General features: G+C 39.7%; 1 protein-coding gene across 1 annotated transcript in view; it reads right to left on the bottom strand.

Moving 5' to 3' along the window:
* Positions 1–16,618: 16,618 nt before the first annotated feature.
* Positions 16,619–26,638, bottom strand: part of BICD1 (BICD cargo adaptor 1) — a 194,057-nt gene continuing 184,037 nt past the window's right edge. Inside the window, exon 8 of the mRNA XM_044277450.1 lies at positions 16,619–17,164. Within this exon, the coding sequence (XP_044133385.1) occupies positions 16,619–17,164 (546 nt within the window). The remainder of the gene's footprint in view (positions 17,165–26,638) is intronic.

The raw sequence follows: 26,638 nt of genomic DNA, 5'->3' as shown, positions 1-26,638 counted from the left end.
AGGATGACGCAAACTAAATGTGGGAGGGACGGTTGTTACTGTAGTTGTTCCTCCCTCATTAAATTATACTCAATATTGGCAGAACATCCCTGATTACACAGCAAGATGTGCCGCTCATAATCAGCATTTTTCATCCATGTGTTTTCTTGTTTATTGGCTGATCACCTGCATATTTATATGGGCCAACTATCGGGAACGAGCATTCCTTTGAATGCTTGTTCCCAATAATTGGCCTGAAAATTGTGCTGTCTAACAGCTTAAAGGGTAGGTGAGATAATGACAACCCTATAGTACTCCTGGAGGCATAAATGCAGCAGGATACCACTATGCACAGTCATAAGCATATCTAGGCAGCTCCCCTGCCACTTCTTAGAGAAGGGCTGTATTCCATCTCTTCTGCAAGACTGTAATAATCTATGACACACTGATGAGCAAAAGGGTGACAATGTTTTGAACTTTAGACTTTTAGGCTCCATATCTCACCATCCAGTACAGCTTTGAACGTGAGATTACCATCATTTTATAGACAATCATCTTGGTTATCTCTTACATAAATTAGACTTTAGAATACGATTAGTTATGCAGATTCTTATCATGTAACTGCATTGCATATTACAAATCAACACTTATCGTCATACAGCGTATCATAAAACAAACCATAAAATTACACTTCTACACCTGAAGTAACATGTCCAAAACAAGAGACTTATAGTAATATCAATTTGTAATTCACTCTTCTCCCCTATGTCCCCCCATCTCTTCCAAGCCCAGTGTTTTCTTTCTAAGGTCCCAGGGTGCCTGTCAAATCCTTAGTATAATACCAGCTGGTGTGTATGAAAGATAACAACATAAGAGTGACTATTTCCTCCTGGGTCAGAACCGTGATAATAAACTGCCTCCAACATTTGAAAAAGCCATTAGTTTTGGTATGCTTCCCGTTTTCTACCAATTTTTTCATGAACATGCAATTTTTCAGGTGAGTTAAGACTTCAAGCATGGATGACTACCAGTGCTGTAACAACACCCTCTTTGATACCATCAAAGCTTTGTGGATCAAAGATGGAAATTTGGTCCCCTCCTGCACACTATGCTCCAGTGGAGATGAAACAAAATGGGCATGGGAGCCAGGTGAAGAGGTTCGCTCCCCAGCCTCCTCAGGAGAGACAGCATCACCCACCAGAAGGCTTGTACCCTTTGGCACAGTGAAACACAATTATACAAATCCGCTCTATCCCAATGGCATTTTGGGCATTTAGTGATCCTACCAGTCTGAATACAGGAGATCATAAAATCAAAGGTGTATATGGCAGCATGAATGAATCTAAATTGGGTCTCCCTCCTCACCTCATTAATGATGTGTTTGCTCACGAGGTGCCAACTCTCTAACAAACGTTGTGAGGTATCTGACTCCTGTAGTTTTTTTTTTTTGGCATTTTTGATTAACAGTGACAGTGCCACTCTCTCGCACCTTTTAGGTGAAGATTAGGCAGGAAGGGGCAAGCCGTGGGTGGGACCTCCATGACGTGACAAATGTAACAATACTGTATGTTGTGCAATAAAACTGGTGCTCATTACACCTGCTCTTGGAGTTCTGGGAACAGAGATAGTGCTATGTAATCAACTTTACATAATAGAATGTCAAAGTGCCCTACCTTAGGTCCTTGAGATATAATTATATCAAAGTGAGGATAAGGGTTAATTGTTCTCCAAGAGATCAGACTGTGCATGCTTCTGTTACTCGCATGAACAGGGGACTTTGGAGTGAGTATATATCTGCATGCTATACTGCTATAGTGACATACAGAGTCCCATTGCTTTTGGTGATCTACTGATGAAGATGTGACATACAGTGTCATCAAAGAGGACAACATGGTCCTACAGACTGCAGCTCTATAGAGAATAGGCCAGTCAGTTGAGTTTGAGGACTGATATACCATATAGATGGTTGGTCAATTTAGTTTGGTGGCTACTGCTAATGAAGATGCAACATTGTGTGCCTGTAAATAGCCATTATAGCCCTACAGACTATATTTCTATATCCTACAGGCCAGCAGTTACTATTTCTACTCGACTGTTACTCCTATAGTACTAGTTTTCCAACCCTCCCTTCCACCATTCTAATAAGGAAAACAGATGTATGATATTTATAGCCAGAATCAAAAGGTGCATGGGCAGTTGTCATATCCATCAATCAAACTGGAACAGCAGGAGGCCGGCCATGTTCCTTGCCATATGTAGGAATGAACTGTTACTTTAACCAGTGTTGCTAAGGAAATTTCCCTCTACTATATATATATGAGGTCAGCAAAAAAGCAAAAAAACTAAGGGGGAGATTTATCAAACTGGTGTACAGTAGAACTGGCTTAGTTGCCCGTAGTAACAAATCAGATTCCACCTTTCATTTTTCACAGCTCCTTTGGAAAATGAAAGGTGGAATCTGGTTGGTTGCTATGGGCAACTAAGCCAGTTCTACTTTACACCAGTTTGATTAATCTCCCCCAATGAGTATTAAAGATAAAGAAACATCTTTTTTAATTAAATCTTTTGGGCATGCTGCAGACCATGGGGGTTATTTATCAATCTGAAACACACCTAAATTAGGCATTTTTCAGGCGCAGTTTGCGGCACAGCGGTTAGTGGCTCCACAATCTGCGACTTCTCACCGCTCACACCAGGTCTAAAAAAAGGGCTGTTTCAGGCGTAGAAAAAGGTCTAAATGTAAGACTAATTGGAAACTGTGTTACATTTAGAACTGGCGGAGGATCCACTGAAGTTATGTAGAGGCCGGCGCCTCTTCATAACTTCGGCGATTTATTAAGACCGGCATCTAAAACGTCTGTCTGAAAAAAAATGTGCCTATATATATCTATGTGTATATATATATATATATATATATATATATATTATGTATTTTTCTAATAAACACGGTAGGCAAGCACCAGAATACAGGGTGTCCAAGTTAAACGTCACTTGCAGCACATAAATCATAACAAACATCAAATAAACACCTCCCCATCTGGGCGCTAGCTCTAGAGGGAACTTCTTTCTCTCCCATACGCATTCAGCAAATTGGGGGATCTGGCTTTACACAGGCAGACAGTCAAACAGCCATCGTGCTCTTACTCTGACTAATGGACTGAGGCTTCGAGGTCTCTATTTATTACCCAGTAATGATCCCAGTAACCACACCTGGGATCTCTTCAGGCTAAGGCCCCATTCACAAGACCGCATTTTTGGTCTGCATTCGATCCACATTTTTTGCAAATAGGATGCGAACCCATTAATTTCAATGCGATCCATAGTGCTTCTGTGGGCTTCCACTCCGCACCACTCTGTATCTTATTGTGGACCCATTCAAGTGAATGGGTCCACATCCATGATACGGAGTGCACATTGCCGGTGCCCATATATTGTGGGCTGTAATACGGGCATGGGTCGCACATGTTTGTGTACATGAGACCTAAGGGGAATAGCCGTCCTGGAGTAAGGGTTTGGACTAGTAGGTTCCACTAACAAACCTACCTACCAGTCCAAAATAGTCGAGCCATACAAAGTCTGAACAAAACAGCTCCAGCAAACTACACTTTGCTGAAAGAAATACAGCCCTCTGGATTCATTTTATCTCACCCAGCCGAGGACTCTGGGTGAAATATTCACCCCTTACAGCACTTTTCCACACATTTCTTACTCTATATCTATATATATATATATATATATATATATATATATATATATATACATACACAAACTTTAACTAAAACTCATCTCATTTATGCAAACCCATTCGAAAGGTTGGTGCGGAACAGAGGCAAGGAACCGCTACAGAGTTCTTCCGTGGGGTTTCTGCCCATGCCTCCACACCTTAAAAAAGTAGCACACACATGCACAAATTTTTTGCAGTGTGGACTGTCGCATGCGGATCGCGGACCCCATTTAAGTGGATGGGTCCGCGTCCACATGTGGCGGCCCTACTGTCAGTGCCCGTGCATTGCGGTCCGCAATTTGCGGTCTGCAGCACAGGCCCAGCAGACCCAGCTGTCGTGTGCATGAGGCCTTGCACATTTACATTAAGCTGTGACTAATATATTAATATAGATCATGGATCAATCATTTTGATCAAGCAGGATTCACTGGAATTGGAAATCATGACACTAATGTGAACAGAGTCTAACAAAGGGTCATATCATATAACTGATAACTGACCATAACACCCCCTCTTCCATGCATTATGACAATTTCTTATGCAAGTCAATCGTTTTCTGACCAGTATAATGTCTTGATTAGTAAAACCCATCAACATTAAATTGACAAGAAAGGGACGCGGGTTAATATTTTTAGGACTTTTTAGAGAAGGAAAGAAGATTGTGAAGGACTGTTGGGCTTTACATGCAGTGAAGATAAGATACATAGGAGGGTTAGCTGCACATTACCTGGCGGTTAGTTGTGAGAAGTGTGGCGGTGAGGCAGCAGGCTGCTGACAATCTACAAGAAACTGATAAATTAGACATATATACAAAGAGATGACATGGTCCATGGTTAATAGAAGAAGAAAGGTTAGAATGAAAGGTCACATGGTTAAAGAAACAGGCAAAAGGAGCAGTTTTTCTTCAAGCACACCACCACGTGTTACCAAGCTATGTCCAGGATTGCATCTCAGCCACATTAAAGTGAGTGGGGCTGAACTGTATTACCAGAAACAGCTCATGGGCAAAGGCGGCACTGTTTGGACAAAAATGAGTTACAGGGGTAGTGATTATACACATACTACGCAAGTCGTGTGAGGTTAAGAGCTTCTTTCCTCTAAATTTAAATACAAAAAAAAAAAAATCATAGCAGAAGACATTCTATGGAGGCATTTTATAGTTACATCTGATTCTGGATAAGCAGGGTGACAATCTATATAGCTACATCATACCGAGGTTGTCACCCAGTTTTCTCAGTCTCCTGCTTGACAAACTTGGATACCGCAGTCATATACAATTGTAGGGGGGGGGGGGGGGGATGTAAATAGCACAAGTGTGTTTTATGTATGTGAATAAAAAAAAAAAATAGAATTTACTTCTTAAACAAACAAAAAAGTAAGTACCCCCCCTCGACTGTAACTAAAACTGCATTTCTAAGCAAAAATTGTGTATATTTTTATGCAGTAATCACTCAGATGGACTTATTGTACCCACATAACTATTTCTCTGGTGCTATAAATTAGATTTAGTAGAATTGCTGGAAGTCTGGGTGTTCAATTTGGAAAGCAGATTTATCAGACTGCAGTACCTGCTCTTATTCCTGCAGGTGGCAGCAGCGCAGTTCACAAGGACAGCACAGAGCGCTGCATGACAGTGATGGAATGAATTGTAGACAAACACATAATGATAAGGACACAGGGAATCACATAAAACCAACTCATCATACAACATTGTAACTTAAAGCACATTTGTAGTAACTCATTCTAGCGTCTGCCAGGGGTGGACTGGGAACGTAAAGTGCCGCCCCCACTGTATTAGTCAACTATATGATTGTCCTGAGAACAGCAATACAGTTTAATTCAGGAGCCATTGAACAGGTGCATAAGTACCTGATGCTCCTGGTATTAATTAATGCTGAAAGCATCAGATATGTATGTACCTGGCTGGTGGCATGATGATGGCTTGGGTGGCCCCCTGGGCATTGGCCCACCATTCCCCACCATGGTCTATGGCCAGTCTACCCCTGGTGTCTGCTATTAGAAATAGGTTTGTATTTGAAAGATTAGACCTATGTGATATTAAAAAGTTACCAAAGCACTTTGAATGTAATGTAATTGCCAGCAATGTGATATTACAATTAATAGATAGGGAGACCAAACAAAAACAAGCAGCACTCCAATGTAAAAAAAGGAAAAGAAAATAAGCAGGTACCAGCAGAAGGATGACCCAGAAAGTTCAAATCTAATATCCGCAAAGAATTTCTGCTAGACTCCATTACTAGAAATAATAAGCAAAGGGTTTTATTGACCCATGTGAAAAAAAAATATGTTTCAGTCCTATCACAGGACCTTTCTCATGCTTGATAAAGGTCCTGTGATAGAGCTGAAACATAGTTTGAACAATAAAACGCTTTGTTTATTAATTCTAGTAATGGAGTCTAGCAGAAATTCTTTGCGGATATTAGATAGATTCAAGCAGAACAAGCAGCACTTCCAAGATAGAAAATGCAGGGGGGGTGTCAATAACAGTAGCCAGGATCCACGTCTCTGCAATATGGTAAAAGAAAAAAAGTTGCAGCACTCCCACCAATCAGAAGTAGTGATTTTTTATTTTATGTACCAAGAGAGAAGTTTCAGTCCTATCACAGGAGCAGGTCCTGCGTTAGGACTGATACATCGCTTTTTGTACATGGAACAATAAACTACTATATATGATTGGAATCTTGTGGGACAACTAGTTTTTTATTTTCTTTATAGATAGATAATAAAGGCTGCCATAGCCAGTTCATAGCTATTGGCTGATAGCTCTCTCTCCTGACTCCCACATATTCATATATGTTCAGTTAATGCTTGTGTATTCCCTGGGGAGAGGGGAGAAAGCAGATGCCAGACACTTCTGGTAGCAGCTTATCTCCTGAGAGAACAAAAGGATCAGGTGAAAATATTACCTTCGCCTGATCCTTTTCTTATCCTGCTAATGTGTATGGGGGCCTTAAGCCCTTGCAAGTTAGTTCTCTTCCCATCTGTACCAGTCGTTCGCTCACTTAGTTCTTGTTTATTGTACTTCTTTTAGTTTTTTTTCAACTTGAGTAAAGCCCTTTCCTTATGAACAGTGGCCTGAAATTAATGGCACTGTAGAATAAATAATACTGGACAGATAAATATGAGATGCATATGAGATAGGACGGATAGATGTATGGAGAGATGGATATGAGATAGATAGATATGAGATAGATAGGTAGATAGATATGAGATAGATAGATATAGGATATATTAGATAGATAGATATGAGATAGATACATAGATAGATACCCTTGGATCCCTGGACCTTCTGATCTTAGATTAATGTACTGTTTTATAGTGATCAAATTAGTAGTAGAACCATGGATGGTCCAAATGTCGCCTCTGAAATATGATAAAAAGTTGCCATACACTCTCCCCCTCACAAACAAACAAACCAACAAAAAAATCCTGCTCTTTTTTAACTGTAGTTTTTTGGTAAAAAAGGAAGCAACCATTTATACTGTAGAAATAGGTCTTTGTCTATATAGTTTGGCAGTTGGCAACTGCTGTCCAGGAGCTTGTGTGTATTACTAAGTCAGACCATGTTCAAAATGTGTTTAAGTGGACCGCGCGATTTCTATTTGTAACTTCTTAAGTTCAAGCCATCCAATTTTCTGCATATGGGTAAAACATCAGATTTCACAGAGATCTTCCTCTCACAGAGAGCCCTGTGGAGTATTAAAAACCGCACCAATAGTGAAGTCCTGTAGACACTATTCACATGCACTTATATAACTAATACTCACAAGCGCCGGAGAAAATGTGGGCACATCTAACACATATAACCGTCTCCTGTGTTTCACCGTGGTAAATTCTACAGAAGAAAAATTTGCTCCAATAGTGAAGCACTGAAAACACTTTAACTAAAAGATTTTGAGGTGTACACCCCTGATGAAGCATTGGAGCGAAACCCGGGCCGGGCATCAGCACAAGGCTTTTTTTTATCCATTGTATGTGCATATAGCAGGCATGGCCAACCTGAGGTTCTCCAGCTGTTGTAAAACTACAACTCCCACCATGCCCTGCTGTAGACTGATAGCTGTAGGTAGCCTGGGCATGCTGGGAGTTGTAGTTTTGCAACAGCTGGAGAGCCTCAGGTTGGCCAGCCCTGGCATATAGGTATCTACGCTTGTGAGTATAATAAAAAAAAATCTTTTAGTTAAAGTGTTTGCAGTGCTTAACTATTGGAGCAAATTTTTCTTTTTTTCTTGTAGAATTTACCATGGGAGAAACACAGGAGACTGTTATATGGATAGTTTGAACTCAAGAAGTTACAAATAAAAATCGTGCGGTCCACTTAAACGCATTTGACTGATTGGGAACAGAGCCCACTTCACATTTGGGACCTGCGGCATTCAAACATTGAGGCAATGTATTGAAAAAACTTTTATTTGCATATATCCCCCCTGGCCCCCGTTGCGACGGGGAGATGGAGTGGCGGGCATTAGGAGTGACGCGGGTGCTGGGGAGCAGGGTAAGTATAACTTGTATGAGGTGCCCTGACAGTTTTGTGATATCTATTGTCTGCCACTTACAATGCTCTCATAACATATTTCCCACATCAGTTTAAATCACACCTAATAGCTTCAGTTATGCAAGTTGCAATCAAAATCCTCCATAAGGTCCTTGACATTGTGTTGATTATGATAAACAGATTAGGCTGACTGAATAATGAGTCACTAGTATTTAATTCCAGAGTCATTCTAACTGATAAAGTCAGACGGATGACTATTGGAACGTCTCCAAGTTGCTACTGATATACCATGACCTGGATGAGCAAGAACATTACCCAAAAATGTTACGTTACCCAAAAAATAATATCCCCAAATGAATACATAAATTTCATAAATATACCCAGATAGACAATTTTTATTGTCATCATTGCATTCTACAGACCTAATTTACATAAAATAAATAATTCCCGGCAATGAATATGCTCTAAACCAATCCAGTTCCATGTTATAGATTTAGACATCTCTTTTGATGACGGAACAATTTGTGCTACATTCTGCCGGGTCCATGTATCATTGCCGTTATGTAATACCTCGTTTATCCATGCATACAGAAAGAGGGAACATCTGAATAAATTACACATACTGGATAAATTCTGTTCTCTATTATTTTACATCTTAGTAGATCTTTACCAACAATTCATTTTAATTACCAGTCATTTACATATTACTATTTTTGCTTAATGTTCTTGAGAATTAATTAGTTTTAGGGAAATTCTTTCGAAATGCTAAATCTTAATACTCAACTATGGTCGACAGGTAGTGATAGACCATTTTCACATACGATAAAATTCACATTTACAGTATTCCAGATTAAAGCTGTGATACATAGACCCCAATAAAGTCAGTTATTGATATCCAACAATCATTTTGGTTGAATGGAATCATTTTTTAAATGATGGTAAAGCGGAAATATTTTTTTTCTTCTTTCTGACATCACCTTAAATGGTGAAAAAAGATGAAAAGAGATAAAATAGCTCTGAGTGTCCATTGCATCAGTCATTAATATGCAACATCTGAAATTGTGGCTAGAAAATAACCTAATACAGTCAGTGGCCTTTATAACACTTCTTCATGATGGTCATAGTTCTTCCTGTCCTCACTTACGTTCTGGAGAACAGATCCAGGAGACAGGCAGCTGAAATGAGATTCCTGTAGTAAGTTATTACTTATTGGGGCTAAATCTCTTTGACAATATGTCTTCATCACAGCTGCTGCTTCAAAGTTCATGCAAAATCCCAATTCGTGCTTCAGAGGGAAAAGGTTTATGAGGATAAAATCAAGGTATCAATACCAGTTTTTAAAGTGCTCAGATTAAGCGATTTCATTAGCGCATGTAAATATTATTACATTTTAAAGGGGCAGTCCTGTAAATTTTTTGCAAACAATATTAAACCAATTTTTTATTTAACAAATATGAATATAATATTAATGTCTAAGGCTAGTTTCACACTATCGGCAGGGGACTCTGGCAGGCTGTTCCAGAGGGTGAACAGCCTGTCGGAGCGGTCCTGCCGCTAGTTCACATGTGCCCCCGGACTGCCTCTCTGTCCCCATTGACTATAATGGGGCCGGGGGCGGAGTTCCGGCGGCAGCACGGCAGCACACGCTGAGAGGCGGCCGGACTAAAAGTACTGCAATGGGGAAGAAGCGGCATTCCGGGGGCACACGTGAACTAGCGGCAGGACAGATCCGAAAGGCTGCTCACCCGCCGGAACAGCCTGCCGGAGTTGCCTGCCACTAGTGTGAAAGTCCCCTAATCATGTATTAATCTATGTATACAGTAAAGTAAGGAAGATATAAAATAATAAAGTATTATGCAAAATAAAAGTAATGAAATTAAATTTTAATATTATTAAGGGCTCTTTCACACCTGCGTTCTTGTCTTCCGGCATACAGTTCCGTCGTCGGGGCTCTATGCCGGAAGAATCCTGATCAGTTTTATCCTTATGCATTCTGAATGGAGAGAAATCCGTTCAGGATGCATCAGGATGTCTTCAGTTCAGGACCGGAACGTTTTTTGGCCGGAGAAAATACCGCAGCATGCTGCGCTTTTTGCTCCGGCCAAAAATCCTGAACACTTGCCGCAACGCCAGATCCGGAATTAATGCCCATTGAAAGGCATTAATCCGGATCCGGCCTTAAGCTAAACGTTGTTTCGGCGCATTGCCGGATCCGACGTTTAGCTTTTTCTGAATGGTTACCATGGCTGCCAGGACGCTAAAGTCCTGGTTGCCATGGTAAAGTGTAGTGGGGAGCGGGGGAGCAGTATACTTACCGTCCGTGCGGCTCCCGGGGCGCTCCAGAGTGACGTCAGGGTGCCCCACGCGCATGGATGACGTGATCGCATGGCACGTCATCCATGCGCATGGGGCGCTCTGACGTCATTCTGGAGCGCCCCGGGAGCCACACGGACTGTAAGTATACTGCTCCCCCGCTCCCCACTACTACTATGGCAACCAGGACTTCAATAGCGTCCTGGCTGCCATAGTAACACTGAACGCATTTTGAAGACGGATCCGTCTTCAAATGCTTTCAGTTCACTTGCGTTTTTCCGGATCCGGCGTGTAATTCCGGTAAATGGAGTACACGCCGGATCCAGACAATGCAAGTGTGAAAGAGCCCTTAAAGGGTATTTCAGGATTTTCAAAACTGTTTAAAAGCAGGAGTCTGCGTTTCTTGTGTTCATGGGCACAGGTCTAGACAATAGGGGTTGTTAGCTCCAAACCAGACAGCCCCTTTAATTTCCCTGCTGCACCAATACTACCTCTCTGATGGTCTCCGCTAGTCTTTCAACTGTCCTGCAGTGGTGACATGCCATACACGGACATGTGGCTGCTGCAACAAATCACTGGTCTCAGTGGTCTTCTTCTATATATACAGGCATCACCACTAAAGCCAGTGATTGGCTGCTGCATATGTATGGCACATTGTCTTTGTGGGACAAGAGAAAGAAGAGGATGGACCATAGAAGGGACAGGGAAGTTCACAGGTGACCAGGGGCGTAGAAATAGGTGGTGCAGAGGTAGCAGTTGCTAACAGGCCCAAGAGTCTGAGGGGGCCCAAAGACCCTTGTGCCACATAACAAGTCACTAGTATTATAGAAAGTGCGTGCTGAGAGGGCATTGTTATAGATTTTGCAATGGGGCCCAGAATCTTCAAGTTACACCTCTGGCTGCAGGGAAGGGGTTAGGGCAAGAATTTGGCATGGGTGCCATTTCAGTTTTTGCCTCAGGCAGCAGAAAGGCTATGTGCTCCCTGCCCATTTCCACAAACACTGAGGGAAAAGGGACCTAAGCTGAACTCTTGCACCAGGGCCTATAAGCCTTTAGCTATGCCCCTGCAGGTGACTATAAGATAGTTTTTTTGTTTTTTTTTTAAAACATTCTCTGCTTTTAGAAGACTTAAAAAATCCTGAACAATCTGTTTAACATAAATAAAAAAATATATAACAAAATATATAACTTTTTTTTTCAAAACATAAGAAATGTAATGATGGACTACACAAATTAATTAAGGCAGCATGGTGGCTCACTGGTTAGCACTGGTGCCTTTTAGTGCTATAGTGCTGTATTGAGTTTGTATGTTCTCCCTATGTTTGTGTGGGTCTTCTCCAGGTTCTCCTCTTTCTTCCCACACTCCAAGACATGCAGATAGTGTATGTAGATTGTGAGCCCCATTGGGGACAGAAAGTGCTATAACGTAATTAATGCGATATGGAATATATCAGCGCTATGTAAGTCAAATAAATGGTCAAAAAATAATAAGCAATAATTATATTTCGAAAGGGTCTGCCCCTTTAGTGTTCAAAAACATGAATCCCATAACACAACACATAGTTTGACACAATGAAGCAGGAGACAGTGAATCAAAGTTTACTACTATGCTACAACCAAAGCTATAAATGTATGTATGTAATATTGTTAGCTAACTTATCAGACATGCAACTTTAAAGAGGACCTGTTACCACTCCTGACACGCCTGTTTTAATAGCTCCATGCATTCCCCATGTAATAAAAATTCTGGAGCATCTATTCTTATGGCTCTATGTTGTGCCATTCCTGTATTATTTCAAATAAACGTTTTGGATAAATTTCTAGCAGTCTGCAGTAAGGGCACAGAGGGGAGGTAATAGGTTGGGAGTTTGTACCTTCTTACTCTGAAAATGGCAGCACTGATTGGATAGAGTGAGTCTGTGTAGGTACACCCCCCCCCCCCCAAGCTGGTTACCTCCCCTCTGTACCCTTACTGCAGGCTGCTAGCAATTCATTCATAACTTCTAGTAGAAATAATACAGGAATGGCACAACATAGAGCCATCAGAATGGATGCTCCAGAATTGTTATATCATAGGGAATGCATGAAGCTATTAAAACAGGCGTGTCAGGAGCGGTGAAAGGTCCGTTTTAAACCTTATCATTGGCAGACAGGCACAAATAATATTGTACAAAATGTATTTGCCAAAAATCTCACACTTATAACGTAGCATTTGCAATAGTACATTTTCTATAGTGAGTATGGCACTATTGTATATACGTTATTATTTGTGTTTGCAAAGTGCTGTTCCATTGTTTGTTTTTGCTTTTAGCCATGGCCACATGCACCTGCACACTTGGATGTGCTGACTAACCCCCACTTTTTTCTTTGCAGTATGAGACTTTAAATTTTACTGTAAAATTCCATTTACAATGGATATATTTAAAGTATGTATTGTAATATTAATTGATTGTATTGTTGCAGCTATTTTTAGTATATTTTTTATTTCATAACCACATTTTTTTCTCTTTTCCTTGTTTCCCCTTCAGCTGGATGTCATATATTGATTGACACAATAACTGTATCCTTCATTTTTATTTAAAATATAGGCATAACAAGAGTAACAATTTTTTTCTCCACTCTGAGCTTTTCAAGCTAATTTTGACATTATTCATAAGTTAAATATAGCTTATAAATAGTTTTTATAGATATATCTATTAATATAATATAGAATAATTTTATTAAAAATGCTGCTAATAAAAAAGTTTAATAACATAACAATAATAATACATTTTATTAAGGTATACAAAACAAAACAAAACAAAAAAAATCATAATACTGGGTGCAATTATCCCCCAAAAAGAAAAAACAGTAATTACAGCTACTGTAGATAATTAAAATGTTGCACAATGGAATGTATTATAGGATCCTTACAATAATACAATGTAATGAAAAACATCATCCATTACATTTAACCCTATCTTATATGATTTGGTTGTGCTTGCCCATCAAAAGCAATATTAAATCCCATAAATCATAGTGTTTATTATATAAGGAAATGTTTGTTCGAAAAGAAGGCATCCAAAATATCATATTTTCATAATCACAATGTGCATGCATAAATTATAGTAATAAGCAATTAGTATGGGATATATATTGGATATTTAATGGAAATAATCCTTTACATATCCATTCCTAATTGGTAGCACATTGGTAACACCACCATTGATTAGGATCCAAACTGAGCATTTACCCACATTGACACCCAAAAAACAACATTTATAGATCAACCTCTGCATTGTCAAGACTGACAAACTGACAATGTCACAATTAGTGATGAGCGGCAGGGGTCATATTCGAATTTGTGATATTTTGTGAATATTTTGTAGAATATTCATAGAATATTCTCGAATTCGAATATTCGTTATATTCAAAAAAAATAATTAATTGCAGAGTTTAAACATGATTCCTCCCTGCTTCTTGCTTGTGGGCCAATGAGTCATTGGCCCACAAGCAACTTAAGCAGGGAGGAATCATGACTTTAGATGGGAAAAATGACAAATATTCTAAAAAACTAATATATAGCACTATATCGAATATATTAGTTTTTCAAATATTTATAATATTCTAAAACAAGAATATATAGCACTATAGCAAATATAAAAAAAAAATATAGAGCAATTTAGCTAATGTAGTGCTATAATCTTTTTTTTAATAGTTGTAATTTTTTTCCAATCTTAACTGCAGATGAGAAAAAAATTACAACTATTAGACAAAGAAGATTATCGCACTATATTAGCTAAATTTCTCTATATTAGTTTTTTCGAATATTCGCTATATTGCTATATATTCTTGTTTTAGAATATTACGAATAGTCGAAAAACAAATATATTCGATATAGTGCTATATATTAGTTTTTTAGAATATTCGTCACTTTTTCCCATCTAAAGTCATGATTCCTCCCTAATTTAGTATCTTGTGGGCCAATGACTCATTGGCCCACAAGCAAGAAGCAGGAAGGAATCATGTTTTTACTCGGCAATTTAGAAATTTGCGAAAAAAAATGTAATTACGAAAATTAGCTTCATCAAAAATTTCGCAATCAACACTACTCCTAAAGTCAAAGATACTGCAACCTTCTCATTGGCCCACAAGCTAGAAGCAGGGAGGGAGCGAATTCTCGAAGTGCCTATATTCACGATAAAAATTTGCAATTCGAATATTCGTTATCAACACTAGTCACAATGTCGTGTTCAGTATTTAAAGGGGCTGTGCCAAGTTTTAAAGTTATCCCCAAACAACAGGATAAGGGAAAAATAACTGATCTTTGGGGGTCTGAAAAGCAGGGCACCCACTAATCCCAAGAACAGGAGTCCTGTTTCCCCTGCAGCTTAATTCATTCTTTATGGGAGTGAAGGAAATAGCTGAGTGCTGTACTCACTATGTCTGGCAGTACCATCAAGTATTCCATGCTGCTCTATCAGCATTGGGAAGGGGACCCTCTTTTCTGAGATTGGTAGGGGTCCTAGTGGAGATAAGGGATAACTATTTAAAACTTGAAAAACCTCTTTAATGGTATCTAAATTTTGCATGTATACATCAATCTTCTCCAAGTAAAGTCAGATTATCATTTAACTTTATGTATGTGACTTGGAAGCAGAGGATCTGAAGCTCAGTATCTTAAAAATAGACCATCAACTCTGTCTTTTTTTAAAATATAGGTCAATAAAGGCAACCCAGAATGTGAAAAAAATCTTGAGTAGGTGACCTAGTAAAATCTAACATTTTAGGATCTTAGTGAAGTTAGTGAAGAGTAATACATTCTGGTTTGTCATCCTCTTCATAACTAGGGGCATTAAACCAATTCTTTATCTTAAAATGGAATGTTTAGTGCTGGCCTAACATTTATAGGTTAACAGATGTGCAAATTAGCTGGACTTTTTAGATTTGGATCACAAGTACAATCATCTTAAACCCATTTCAATTACCTAATTAGAGGACCTTCATTAATTAGCTGGAGTGAAGAGTGGCTACATAAATTGTCTCTCTCTTCGGAGAACCTTGCCTGCCTGAGCATGGGCAACCCACTGATTTCAATGGATACCATTTACTTCTTAATTTTTCCTGTGGTGGGGCTGCAGGAAAATTCAACAATCACTGTGAGGTTCCATACAGATTACAGCTGATCATTGGGGGTTCCTGTAGCAGGACACCCTGTGATCAGGTTATTTCTGGTGGACCCTTGTAATAAAAAAGGCACTGTAGAAGATTGAAAACCTCTTAAATGTTCCTCTACCATACAATAGCAGAGTAATAGACTTAAAGGGGTTTTGCAGTTCTTTAGGACAGACCATCAATATCATATTGATTGGGCTAGCACTCTACCTTTAATGGTTTCCCTGCTACACAACTCATGTCATATGTTTAGTAGCGTCAAAATTTTTAAGAACTGTAAAACTCCATTAACTTTATCCAGACAACTGGCATTTTTAAGCTTTTTTTTTTTTACAATGAGATGACCTAGCCAATGACCTTACAGAGTAAAGGAAGAAGGTGTATAATACTGAAATCCTGTATTTTGCATCATTGGGTAGGCTGGAGTTTTTCAAAAAGACAAATCTTTTTGAGTGCTCTTACTTTTTTAAATCAAGTGCTCTTACTTTTTTAAATCGGCCATCAATTATATTTATCATCTTCTTCCAGCCTAAAACACCACTTTAGTTGCTGAGTTTTTCAGAATTACTCAGTGTCCTACTGTGTACTACAAAATGGTTAGTAAGATATATAAGGTCACTTGAAAGACAAATTTAAAGAGAAATACAATGTGCTTAACAACCCATATTCCAAAGACAAGCTCCAAATATTGTGATCCATGCCTTTGTACCCTTTTGTACTCTCAAGCAATTATGGTGATCCCTACAGTCCTTATGGTTCTGCTTGGCTCATAATAAATTTATGGAAATAAAATTAAAAAAATATGTTCAGGTCAATTGCACAGAACATCCATACATGTACAATTTGTAATCTACCCTGTAGTTATAAAAATGTAAATGTTTGCAACTCATGTAATCATCTTGAACATGACAATAACAGAAGCAATTAATAATTCACTGGTTTGATTCAGGACTAAATAATCTTTCACTGAGGTCAGTGTGTTCTGTATAACTAGGTTTTAAAGGTCTTGGGGTAAGGACCCTTGTTTCATGAAGCCTTGATTCAATATATGGATAGTAAGTTTGTCGTGGCTGCATGTATCTGGGGGAACACGCAGCAAGCAGAATGTGGTTACCTTTTTGCCTGGAACATGTGGAAGTTATAGAGTGAGGGTCTCTGGTTCTGGGTGGTGGTGATGATGATGATGATGCTGTAAAACTGAAGTTTTTCTGTAGTCGTGAGCTAGAAGATTCCGGGCTGTGTGTAAAACTTTGGCTGGAAGCCTGCAGCGGAAAGAAGCATTGTGAATTAAGTTGCCCTGTGCTCCTCGAAGCTGACAGCTGGTGGAAGAGAAGTGCAGAAGGCTTTTCTGGGCTGGAGTTGGCTGATGCGGAAATTCCTGTTGGGACCCTGAGTGGTGGCCTGTCGTGCGTTGCTTGGAATGGGAGCTTGGTGCAATACGTGTGAAGCGGATTTCTTGCAACTGGAGCTGGGAACTGCTGCAAAGACAGCAAACGTGTTACCTGATGGTGGACGGAGGACGTTCTGTTCAGAGCTTAGCTGCAGCTACCTGATGCCTGAACTTGGGATTGCTGGAAATCATTGTTGCTTTTCTTTGTCCCTTCATCTTGTGGCTGCTGCGCTGTTAAGTGTAGATGTAATCTGCGCCTTAAAATCTCGAAAAAAGCATGGATTACACCAGGTACCAATAGATTCCTAGGTGTTCCCATGCAAAAGAAAATTGGATACTCTATGGTCAATTAAGATTACCTCTACTAAGCTAGAAACATTCCTGACATCTATAAACCTGACCTCCATGGCTAAGGCTAGTTTCACACATACGTTATGGCATAGCCGGATAGTTCACCTGCCTGCCAGACCCTATAGACTTTAATGTGATCTGGCACAAATCTGGCCACTCCCCGACTTAAACGTACCATACACAACAGTTTTTGTAATTTATGCCAATGAGTGGCCGGATCCCCACTGGTTCCCATTATAGTCTGTCCTCTATTTAGTTTCCAATGCTAGTAGCTGCCCGAAACAGTTCATAATGATTTAAAAGTGATGACCTATCCTCCAGATTGGTCATCAATATATATATATATATATATATAGATAGATAGATAGATAGATATATAAAAAAAAATGAATACCCCTTTAAAGTGGTTGTATGAGATTAAAAGAACATGGCTACTTTGTTATAGGAACAGCACCGATTTCTACCAAAGACAATGTTTGGTATTGCAACTCAGCTTCAGTGAGTGAGCTATAATACCAGACACTTTGGGCACACGTGCACTGAAGTGACATGTACTGATCTTGGCTTCGTCGGTGCAGTATGCATGTGCCCAGTGCTGCTGGAGAGGAGTCTCTCTCCCAGTAAGTGCAATTTTGACCTACTATTTTGTGGGGATAGATGGGTTTGCTATTGGCGGGTTTGGGACCCTAAACCCCAGCTGCATAATGGCATGGCCCCACACCAGATCACATGTACCCTTTAAGCTTACAAAAATTACATTAAATCACAACATAAATGTCATAGTATTATAAAGAGCTTTTTTTAATAGTACACTTGATTCATAGAAAAACATGCTGCATCTGTGTCACATCGTACATAATATATAATAGCGTAATACAAGCTCTATTACACGACTAAGTGTTGATGTTCTGTGCAATGATCTTCCATATTTTGTCCAAGAAAAAATAATTAAACTGTTGTGTAAACTGAACCTACAGCGGAAGCAGGCATTTAAATTCTGCACTAAGTATTGAACAGGAAAATCAATATTGCTTTTATTTCCCTTAAGACTAGATGCATTTTAAAGAAGGCTGACTGAGCCTATGAAACTGTTCTGCACAGGTGGACTATGGCATTTTTAGGCTGATCACAGATAAATTACATAAGTCAGTAATGGTAGATGATTCTAGATTTCTTTGAAGAAAAAAAAAAAAAACCTCAAATAGTTTTCATCCTGTACACATTGTCTTCTATTTTTTTTTCGCATTTTCCACATCTCCTTGTTGTACATGGACCAGGAAAGCCTGGGATGAACTTAGCAAAGTAGGAGTTCGGTTTTAAATGATGTATATGAATCATGATGTATATGAGTGGTGTTGGTTCTTTACATAGATGATACTTATCGGTCCATGTATTCCACATCTTCATGGGTTTATCTCACATTAATTATTGTAAAGGCTATGTACGCCTGTTATTGATTTACATGTTTGTCAGGCTAAGGCTACATGCACATGACCGTATGTGTTTTGCGGTCCGCAAAAAAAAACGGATGACATCCGTATGCCATACGTTTTTTTTTGCGGATCTATTGTAACAAAGTCTAAAACGGACAAGACTAGGACATGTTCTATTTTTTTTTTTTGCGAGGGCTACGGAACGGACATACTGATGCGGACAGCACACGCTGTGCTGTCTGCATTTTTTGCGGACCCATTGAAATGAATGTGTCCACATCCTATCGGCAAAAAAAATGGAACGGACATGGAAACTAATAAAATTAGTGTGCATGAAGCCTAATAAACATTTTTATAATAGGGTTTTCTTAAAAATGTTAAAATGTTTGGTTTTTACAGCTGCTATTTTTCACACTATACAGCAGCAGCAGAAAACATTTGTGTGATAAAGCTGTCAGACATTGCTTACTTAGCTGATTTATGCACATAGCAAGGTTGAACTTTGATTTGGGCATTAATCAGTTTAGAAGAGAGTTCAGCAAAAGTCAGAGGTTTGCCAGAGAACGAGCTGTCAAATGGCCAGTCTGATAGATTTAGCACAGAACAGCTTTCTGCAGCTGCTATATGTTGGGAAATATAGCAGCTGTTTAACCAAATGGTGCAAACTTTTTAAAAACGTAGTGCAAAAATATTTATTAACCTAAACTACATGAATAGCCTATCAACAGAATATAACAAATGGCGGCTCACCAATTTTAGTTGATATATGGAAGAGATTTATGGGCACACAGATTACAAATAAAATAATTGTAGTAAAATCAATTGTACTACTATGAGTCTATCAATGTTGTTGTTGGGTTTGATGATACATTGGCAACGTTAATCAATCCATTCATTCCTTTGGCACATCTTTGTGTTACATAAACTATTTGGAGTAGTCCACTATGAAATAAATGAAGTGGGAACCTTTTAAACTTGGTCACATCAATGATGTTTATGATGGTTTTAAAGTTTGCCTCTCATAGTATTACTTGTAGTACATCATTTATTTTACTGTATTTTACTGTATTTTATCAGTATTTGTATTTTATCAGTGCTATCTCTAAAATTCTGCTTTCCGTAGGCATATGGCCTGGCAGACTACTATCCTGTTGAATATAATGGTGATTGAAAGTTTGCGAACCCCTCAGAATTTTCCATATTTTTGCATAAATTTGAACTAAAACTACATCATATTTTCACACAAGTCCTAAAAGTAGATAAAAATAACCAAGTCAAACAAATGAGTCCAAAATATCAGATTTGGTCGTTGATTTATTGAGAAAAATGATCCAATATCACATGCCTGGGAGTGGAAAAAGTATGTGAACCTTTGCTTTCCATATCTGTTATGACTCCCATGTGCAGCAATAACTACATTTCTGGTAATTGCTGATTAGTCCTGCACATTGGTTTGGGGGAATTTGAGCCCACTCCACCATACAAAACAGCTCCAACTTTGTATTGTTGGTGGGTTTCCTCCCATAAACTACTCGTTTCAAGTCCTTCCACAACATTTCTATTGATTTAAGGTCTTGGACCTTAAGGTCAAGACTTTGACTTGACCATTCCAAAACATGAACTTTATTCTTCTTTAACCATTCTTTGGTAGAACGATTTGCGTGCTTAGGGTCATTGTCCTGATATTTTCCTTTAGAATTTTCTGGTCCAAATCAGTATTCATTGCCCCAGTTCTATTTTAGTCTCATCGGTCCACAAAATATTGTTCAAATGGCCTCATGGCTTGTTCAGGTGATTATTAACAAACTACAGATGGGCAGCAGTGTTCATTTTGGAGAGTAGTAGCTTTCTCTTTGCAATCCTGCCATGCATACCTTTGTTGTTCAGTGTTCTCCTGATGAATTAACATTAACTAATGAACATTACTATTAGCTAGTGTTAGAATGGCCTTTATTTGTTTAGAAGTTACCTTGGGTTCCTTTGTGAACCTGCAGACTATTACTTTGCTTGCTGTTAGTGTGATTTTTTTTTTTGGTCGATCACTGCTGAGGAGGGTAATACTGGTCTTGAATTTCCTTCATTTTTATGTAATCTATCTGACTGTAGAGATGCTTTTTAACCTTTTCCAGCATGATGAGCACCAGCAACACTTCTTCTAAGCGCCTCAGAAATCTCAAGATCAGACTTTTACAAAGCTCTTTAAATAAAACAGGTCACTCATCCACACCTGATTGTCATCCGACTGATTGAAAACATCTGACTCTAATTTCACCTTGAAATTATCTGCTACTCCTAAAGCTTAACGCATTAACATTGGAACATTTTTCTTAATAAATATTGACTAGTCTAATATTTTTTACTCATTTCGTTTGATGATCTACTTTTAGAACTTGAGTGAAAATCCGATGTACTTTAGGTCAAATGTATGCAGAAATTTAGAAAATTATGAAAGCTTCACAACTTTCAAGCACCACTGTATATGGTTGTACCATGATAATGTTTAAAGCACTAAAGAGATGGTCTTGATGGGCACTTTGAAAGAGGTAGAATTGTGCACAAACTGTTTAAGTATTCTATATAAGTTGACTTGCAACTTGCACTTGACACTGTGTTTATTGCCAACATGTAACAGGGATCTAACACACATACAGTACAGACCAAAAGTTTGGACACACCTTCTCATTCAAAGAGTTTTCTTTATTTTCATGACTATGAAAATTGTAGATTCACACTGAAGGCATCAAAACTATGAATTAACACATGTGGAATTATATACATAACAAAAAAGTGTGAAACAACTGAAAATATGTCATATTCTAGGTTCTTCAAAGTAGCCACCTTTTGCTTTGATTACTGCTTTGCACACTCTTGGCATTCTCTTGATGAGCTTCAAGAGGTAGCCACCTGAAATGGTTTTCACTTCACAAGTGTGCCCTGTCAGGTTTAATTAGTGGGATTTCTTGCCTTATAAATGGGGTTGGGACCATCAGTTGAGTTGTGGAGAAGTCAGGTGGATACACAGCTGATAGTCCTACTGAATAGACTGCTAGAATTTGTATTATGGCAAGAAAAAAGCAGCTAAGTAAAGAAAAACGAGTGGCCATCATTACTTTAAGAAATGAAGGTCAGTCAGTCCGAAAAATTGGGAAAACTTTGAAAGTGTCCCCAAGTGCAGTCACAAAAACCATCAAGCGGTACAAAGAAACTGGCTCACATGCGGACCGCCCCAGGAAAGGAAGACCAAGAGTCACCTCTGCTGCGGAGGATAAGTTCATCCGAGTCACCAGCCTCAGAAATCACAGGTTAACAGCAGCTCAGATTAGAGACCAGGTCAATGTCACACAGAGTTCTAGCAGCAGACACATCTCTAGAACAACTGTTAAGAGGAGACTGTGTGAATCAGGCCTTCATGGTAGAATATCTGCTAAGAAACCACTGCTAAGGACAGGCAACAAACAGAAGAGACTTGTTTGGGCTAAAGAACACAAGGAATGGACATTAGACCAGTGGAAATCTGTGCTTTGGTCTGATGAGTCCAAATTTGATATCTTTGGTTCCAACCACCGTGCCTTTGTGTGACGCAGAAAAGGTGAACGGATGGACTCTACATGCCTGGTTCCCACCGTGAAGCATGGAGGAGGAGGTGTGATGGCGTGGGGGTGCTTTGCTGGTGACACTGTTGGGGATTTATTCAAAATTGAAGGCATACTGAACCAGCATGGCTACCACAGCATCTTGCAGCGGCATGCTATTCCATCCGGTTTGCGTTTAGTTGGACCATCATTTATTTTTCAACAGGACAATGACCCCAAACACACCTCCAGGCTGTGTAAGGGCTATTTGACCATGAAGGAGAGTGATGGGGTGCTGCGCCAGATTACCTGGCCTCCACAGTCACCGGACCTGAACCCAATCGAGATGGTTTGGGGTGAGCTGGACCGCAGAGTGAAGGCAAAAGGGCCAACAAGTGCTAAGCATCTCTGGGAACTCCTTCAAGACTGTTGTAAGACCATTTCAGGTGGCTCATCAAGAGAATGCCAAGAGTGTGCAAAGCAGTAATCAAAGCAAAAGGTGGCTACTTTGAAGAACCTAGAATATGACATATTTTCAGCTGTTTCACACTTTTTTTGTTATGTATATAATTTCACATGTGTTAATTCATAGTTTTGATGCCTTCAGTGTAAATCTACAATTTTCACAGTCATGAAAATAAAGAAAACTCTTTGAATGAGAAGGTGTGTCCAAACTTTTGGTCTGTACTGTACATGCTACTATAAATCTGTGCATATGACCAATAGCTCTGTATAATTCTGCACATCCTATGTAGTCATAAAACTAGAGATGCATTAATTTGAAAGAGAGTTTAATACTTTATAAGAATTGTGTTAAATACTTTGCTTCAGCAAAGGAACAAATGAGAATATGATCATGTGTAATATACATGCTACCGTAAATAAGGACTCATGCTTGGGAACTGTGCTTTTAAAGGAGGGGAGATATAAGACAGGGGCCTCCAGCTCTTAACCCCCTCTAGTATCCAGAGCAGAGTGCTACTAACAAAAGCAAGTCTCTGTAGCCTGGTCATGTATTGCATTTGGCTCCACCAAACATCAATTGAACAACTTTTGATCATCTGATCACCTGACTGTCTTCATTTCATGGTGAAACAAATATTTTTAATGTCCATTTCCATAAGCATACTTAGTGGCTGTACAATAATGTACTCTCTGCATATTTGCTTTTTAAGACTTATAGATGCATAGAGATGGCGAAGCCATTTAGACCTCCGCTTGTGAATTTGCTACTGCAGGATCCGAAAATTTTAGCAATTTCTGTACTATTCTGTATGGTTTGGTTTCCACTGAGTTTGCGTTAAGGAATTAGTACAGAGGAGACTTGGCTGGGCTCCAGCTGACCCGGCGGGAGGGTTCAATGTGTGGGGGTGGTGGAGGATCGGGACGAATGAAGATCATCTCTAGACGGGTCACTACCCGGTCCTAAAATGACCCCCAAGATAGGGAAAACTTGGAGACGTGGGAAGTAAAGACGGTAAGGCAGAGGGGAGACCGCTACAGTAAACGATGACATACAACATTTCAAAATTCTTCTGCTGCAGATGGCATAAGATTATAAGGCTTAGTCTTCCGGTGGGAGATATACTGAGATATATGGCAGTGTAAGAGGGTGATCCTTGTAAGTTCCCCTCTTTCTCCCCCTGCGCACCTGGATGGGACGCCCGCATAATTAGATCTAGACCTGGGGAGGCCCCTATTAAATGCTAAATAAGTTAAACGGCTTTTGTGTGGCCCCTGTTGCCGTGCACTGAGGATGAACGGCCGTTGCGAGCACGGCAGTATTGTTGCATGATTCTGTTTATATAAGCGGTCAGTTAGTTTGAACTTAGGAGCCTATAGTCTGTGTCATTATTCAATCCAACTAACTATTGCTGGCCAAATAGGCTCCATTATAGCAGAGATGTGTGGGGTCTACTAATTGGCTGCCTGTGAATATATTAACCGGACTGGGACATTGTTAACCATCTGCTCGGACTGCCAAATATAGAGGAGTTAACCACACTAACTGTGGGGCATTAGGGAAGCCTTCAGTGGGGCAAGCTATACATGTCGGACTTTATATTGATAGGAAGACATTCCTATTTGTGTCACCATTTATGTTCCATTACAGCAGAGATGTGTTGGCTTTACTAATTGGTTGCGTGTGAATATACTTACCGGACTGGGACGTTTATTGTTAACCATCTGCTCGGACGGCCAAACGCAGAGGAGTTAACCACACTAACTGTGGGGCATCAGGGAAGACTCTAGAGGTACCAGCTATAAAAGCCGGACTGTACATTGATCGCAAGACATTCCTATTTGTGTCACCATATAAACGGGATATGTGAGCGGTTGTGGTGGGAAAATATATATATGACCCTGAACTGTATATTGTGGGTTGTAACCTACGCTGAAATAGGCCCCTCATGACTGACTGCACATATGCTGAAATAATTTTTACGGTTAGCACTCAGTGCGGTCTGTGGGCAGCCAGTCATGTATAGAGTATAGATTAACAAGAGGAATGTGGATTGGAGTTAAAGGGTTGGGGGTTGTAACAAATGGTATAGAGGTGTTAGCAATAACGGCACCTGGGGCGTGCTGGGTTGCGACTTTGTTATAACTCCTGGCGTCGTGTATTATGGAAGAGAAGACTAGACAGGGAGCAGGAAAGGGGAGGGGGCAACCTGAATTAAATACTTCACTCTCCCCAAGGTTTAAAAAGGCAGAAAGGCCTAAACAACAGTTACTGATTAATATGCGAGGACAGATTAGTCCCCCAAAGAAAAAAAAGGGTGACGCGTCTCTAGACCAGGAGGATGGATCCCTGGGTTTAACTGAGAACTTAATTGTGGAAATGGCCGAGGAGGACTACCAGCCTGGGGAGAGAGGTATTAAACAACAAAGAGAGACAGAAGAAAATAACCCCAATAAGGGGGAACAGGTGACGAGTCTGCAGGTCATATTTAAAGTATAAACTGTAGTACGGCAATAAAAGACCTCTCTCTCCAGACTGGAAATATCAGGGAAGTAGTGGGGCTCCTTAGAGCGGATTTACAAAAATACAAAGAAAGATTATCAGAAGCAGAGAAAAGAATATCAGACGTGGAAGACTTTCTTCAGTTAACAGTTATGGAAAAAAATACCTTAAAGGACGATAATAGAGAATTAAAAAACAAAGTATTAGAACTAGAAAATAAGTCCAGGAGGTCTAATTTAAGATGTCTGGGGGTTCCAGAGGGGGTGGAAGGACGAGATCCCTGTGGGTTTATACAAAATTGGCTGATGGAACAACTAGGCCAGGATATCTCAGAGTATAAGAACTTTATTGAACGGGCCTACAGGGTACAGGCAAACCCCCCCCCTCCCTGGGAACAAGACCGAGGCAGATAATGATTAAGTTACTATCAGTGAGGGATACGGAGGAGATAGTGAGCAGGTCAAGGAAAAAGGGTAGGCTGGAATATCTGGGTGCTGAGGTAATGCTATTTCCTGATTATGCGAGGGAGACGGTAAAAAAGAGAAGTCAGTTTATTGAGGTAAAAAAAATACTGCGCCTGAAGAAGGTTAAGTACTCAATGATTTTTCCAGCCAGATTACAGACAGAGTGGAAGAACAGAACTTGGTTCTTTGGTTCTGCAGAGGAGGTGAGCGAATGGATTAAAGATAAGATAAAGAGCTGATGTTCATGGGCCGGGGCGGGGTCGGAGGGGGGTAATCCTAGGAAAGAGCCAGGGCTAATTGCTATCCTGGGTCATACGAAGGGTGGGAACAATGCCTGTGCTGCTCGAGGGTTTAAATTTTTGTTTTAATTTTTTTTATATATATTTTTTTCCCCTCTTCTGTCCTCCCGTGCTCCCACTTCCCCCCTCCCCCCCCCCGCCGTGCCCCATAAACTAGATAATTGATAGAAAGTATTAGAGGTTTTTTATGAAAATAATTTTCATGAAATATCAGGGGTTTTAGTAGGGGCATAAAAATAGTTGCAGTGTTTGATGCAATGCAAAGATCCCTCCCCGCTATAGTATGTCTGCAGGAAACGCATCTGACAAACGAGACAGCGGGGGGGGGGGGGGGATAAGTAGACCATGGATGCAGAACTCTTTCCATTTGTTTTTTTTCATCCGATGCGAGGGGAGTGAGTATATTAATATACCGTGATATTGATAATAAGATAGTAAAAACTGTTGTAGATAAGGAAGGGCGCTATATTCTTATGGA

Source organism: Bufo gargarizans, chromosome 2 (assembly GCF_014858855.1).
Source record: "Bufo gargarizans isolate SCDJY-AF-19 chromosome 2, ASM1485885v1, whole genome shotgun sequence".
In the NCBI taxonomy this organism is placed as follows: Eukaryota; Metazoa; Chordata; class Amphibia; order Anura; family Bufonidae; genus Bufo; species Bufo gargarizans.
Note: the sequence above shows the minus strand (reverse complement) of the source record. Positions and strands in the feature narration are given on the sequence as shown.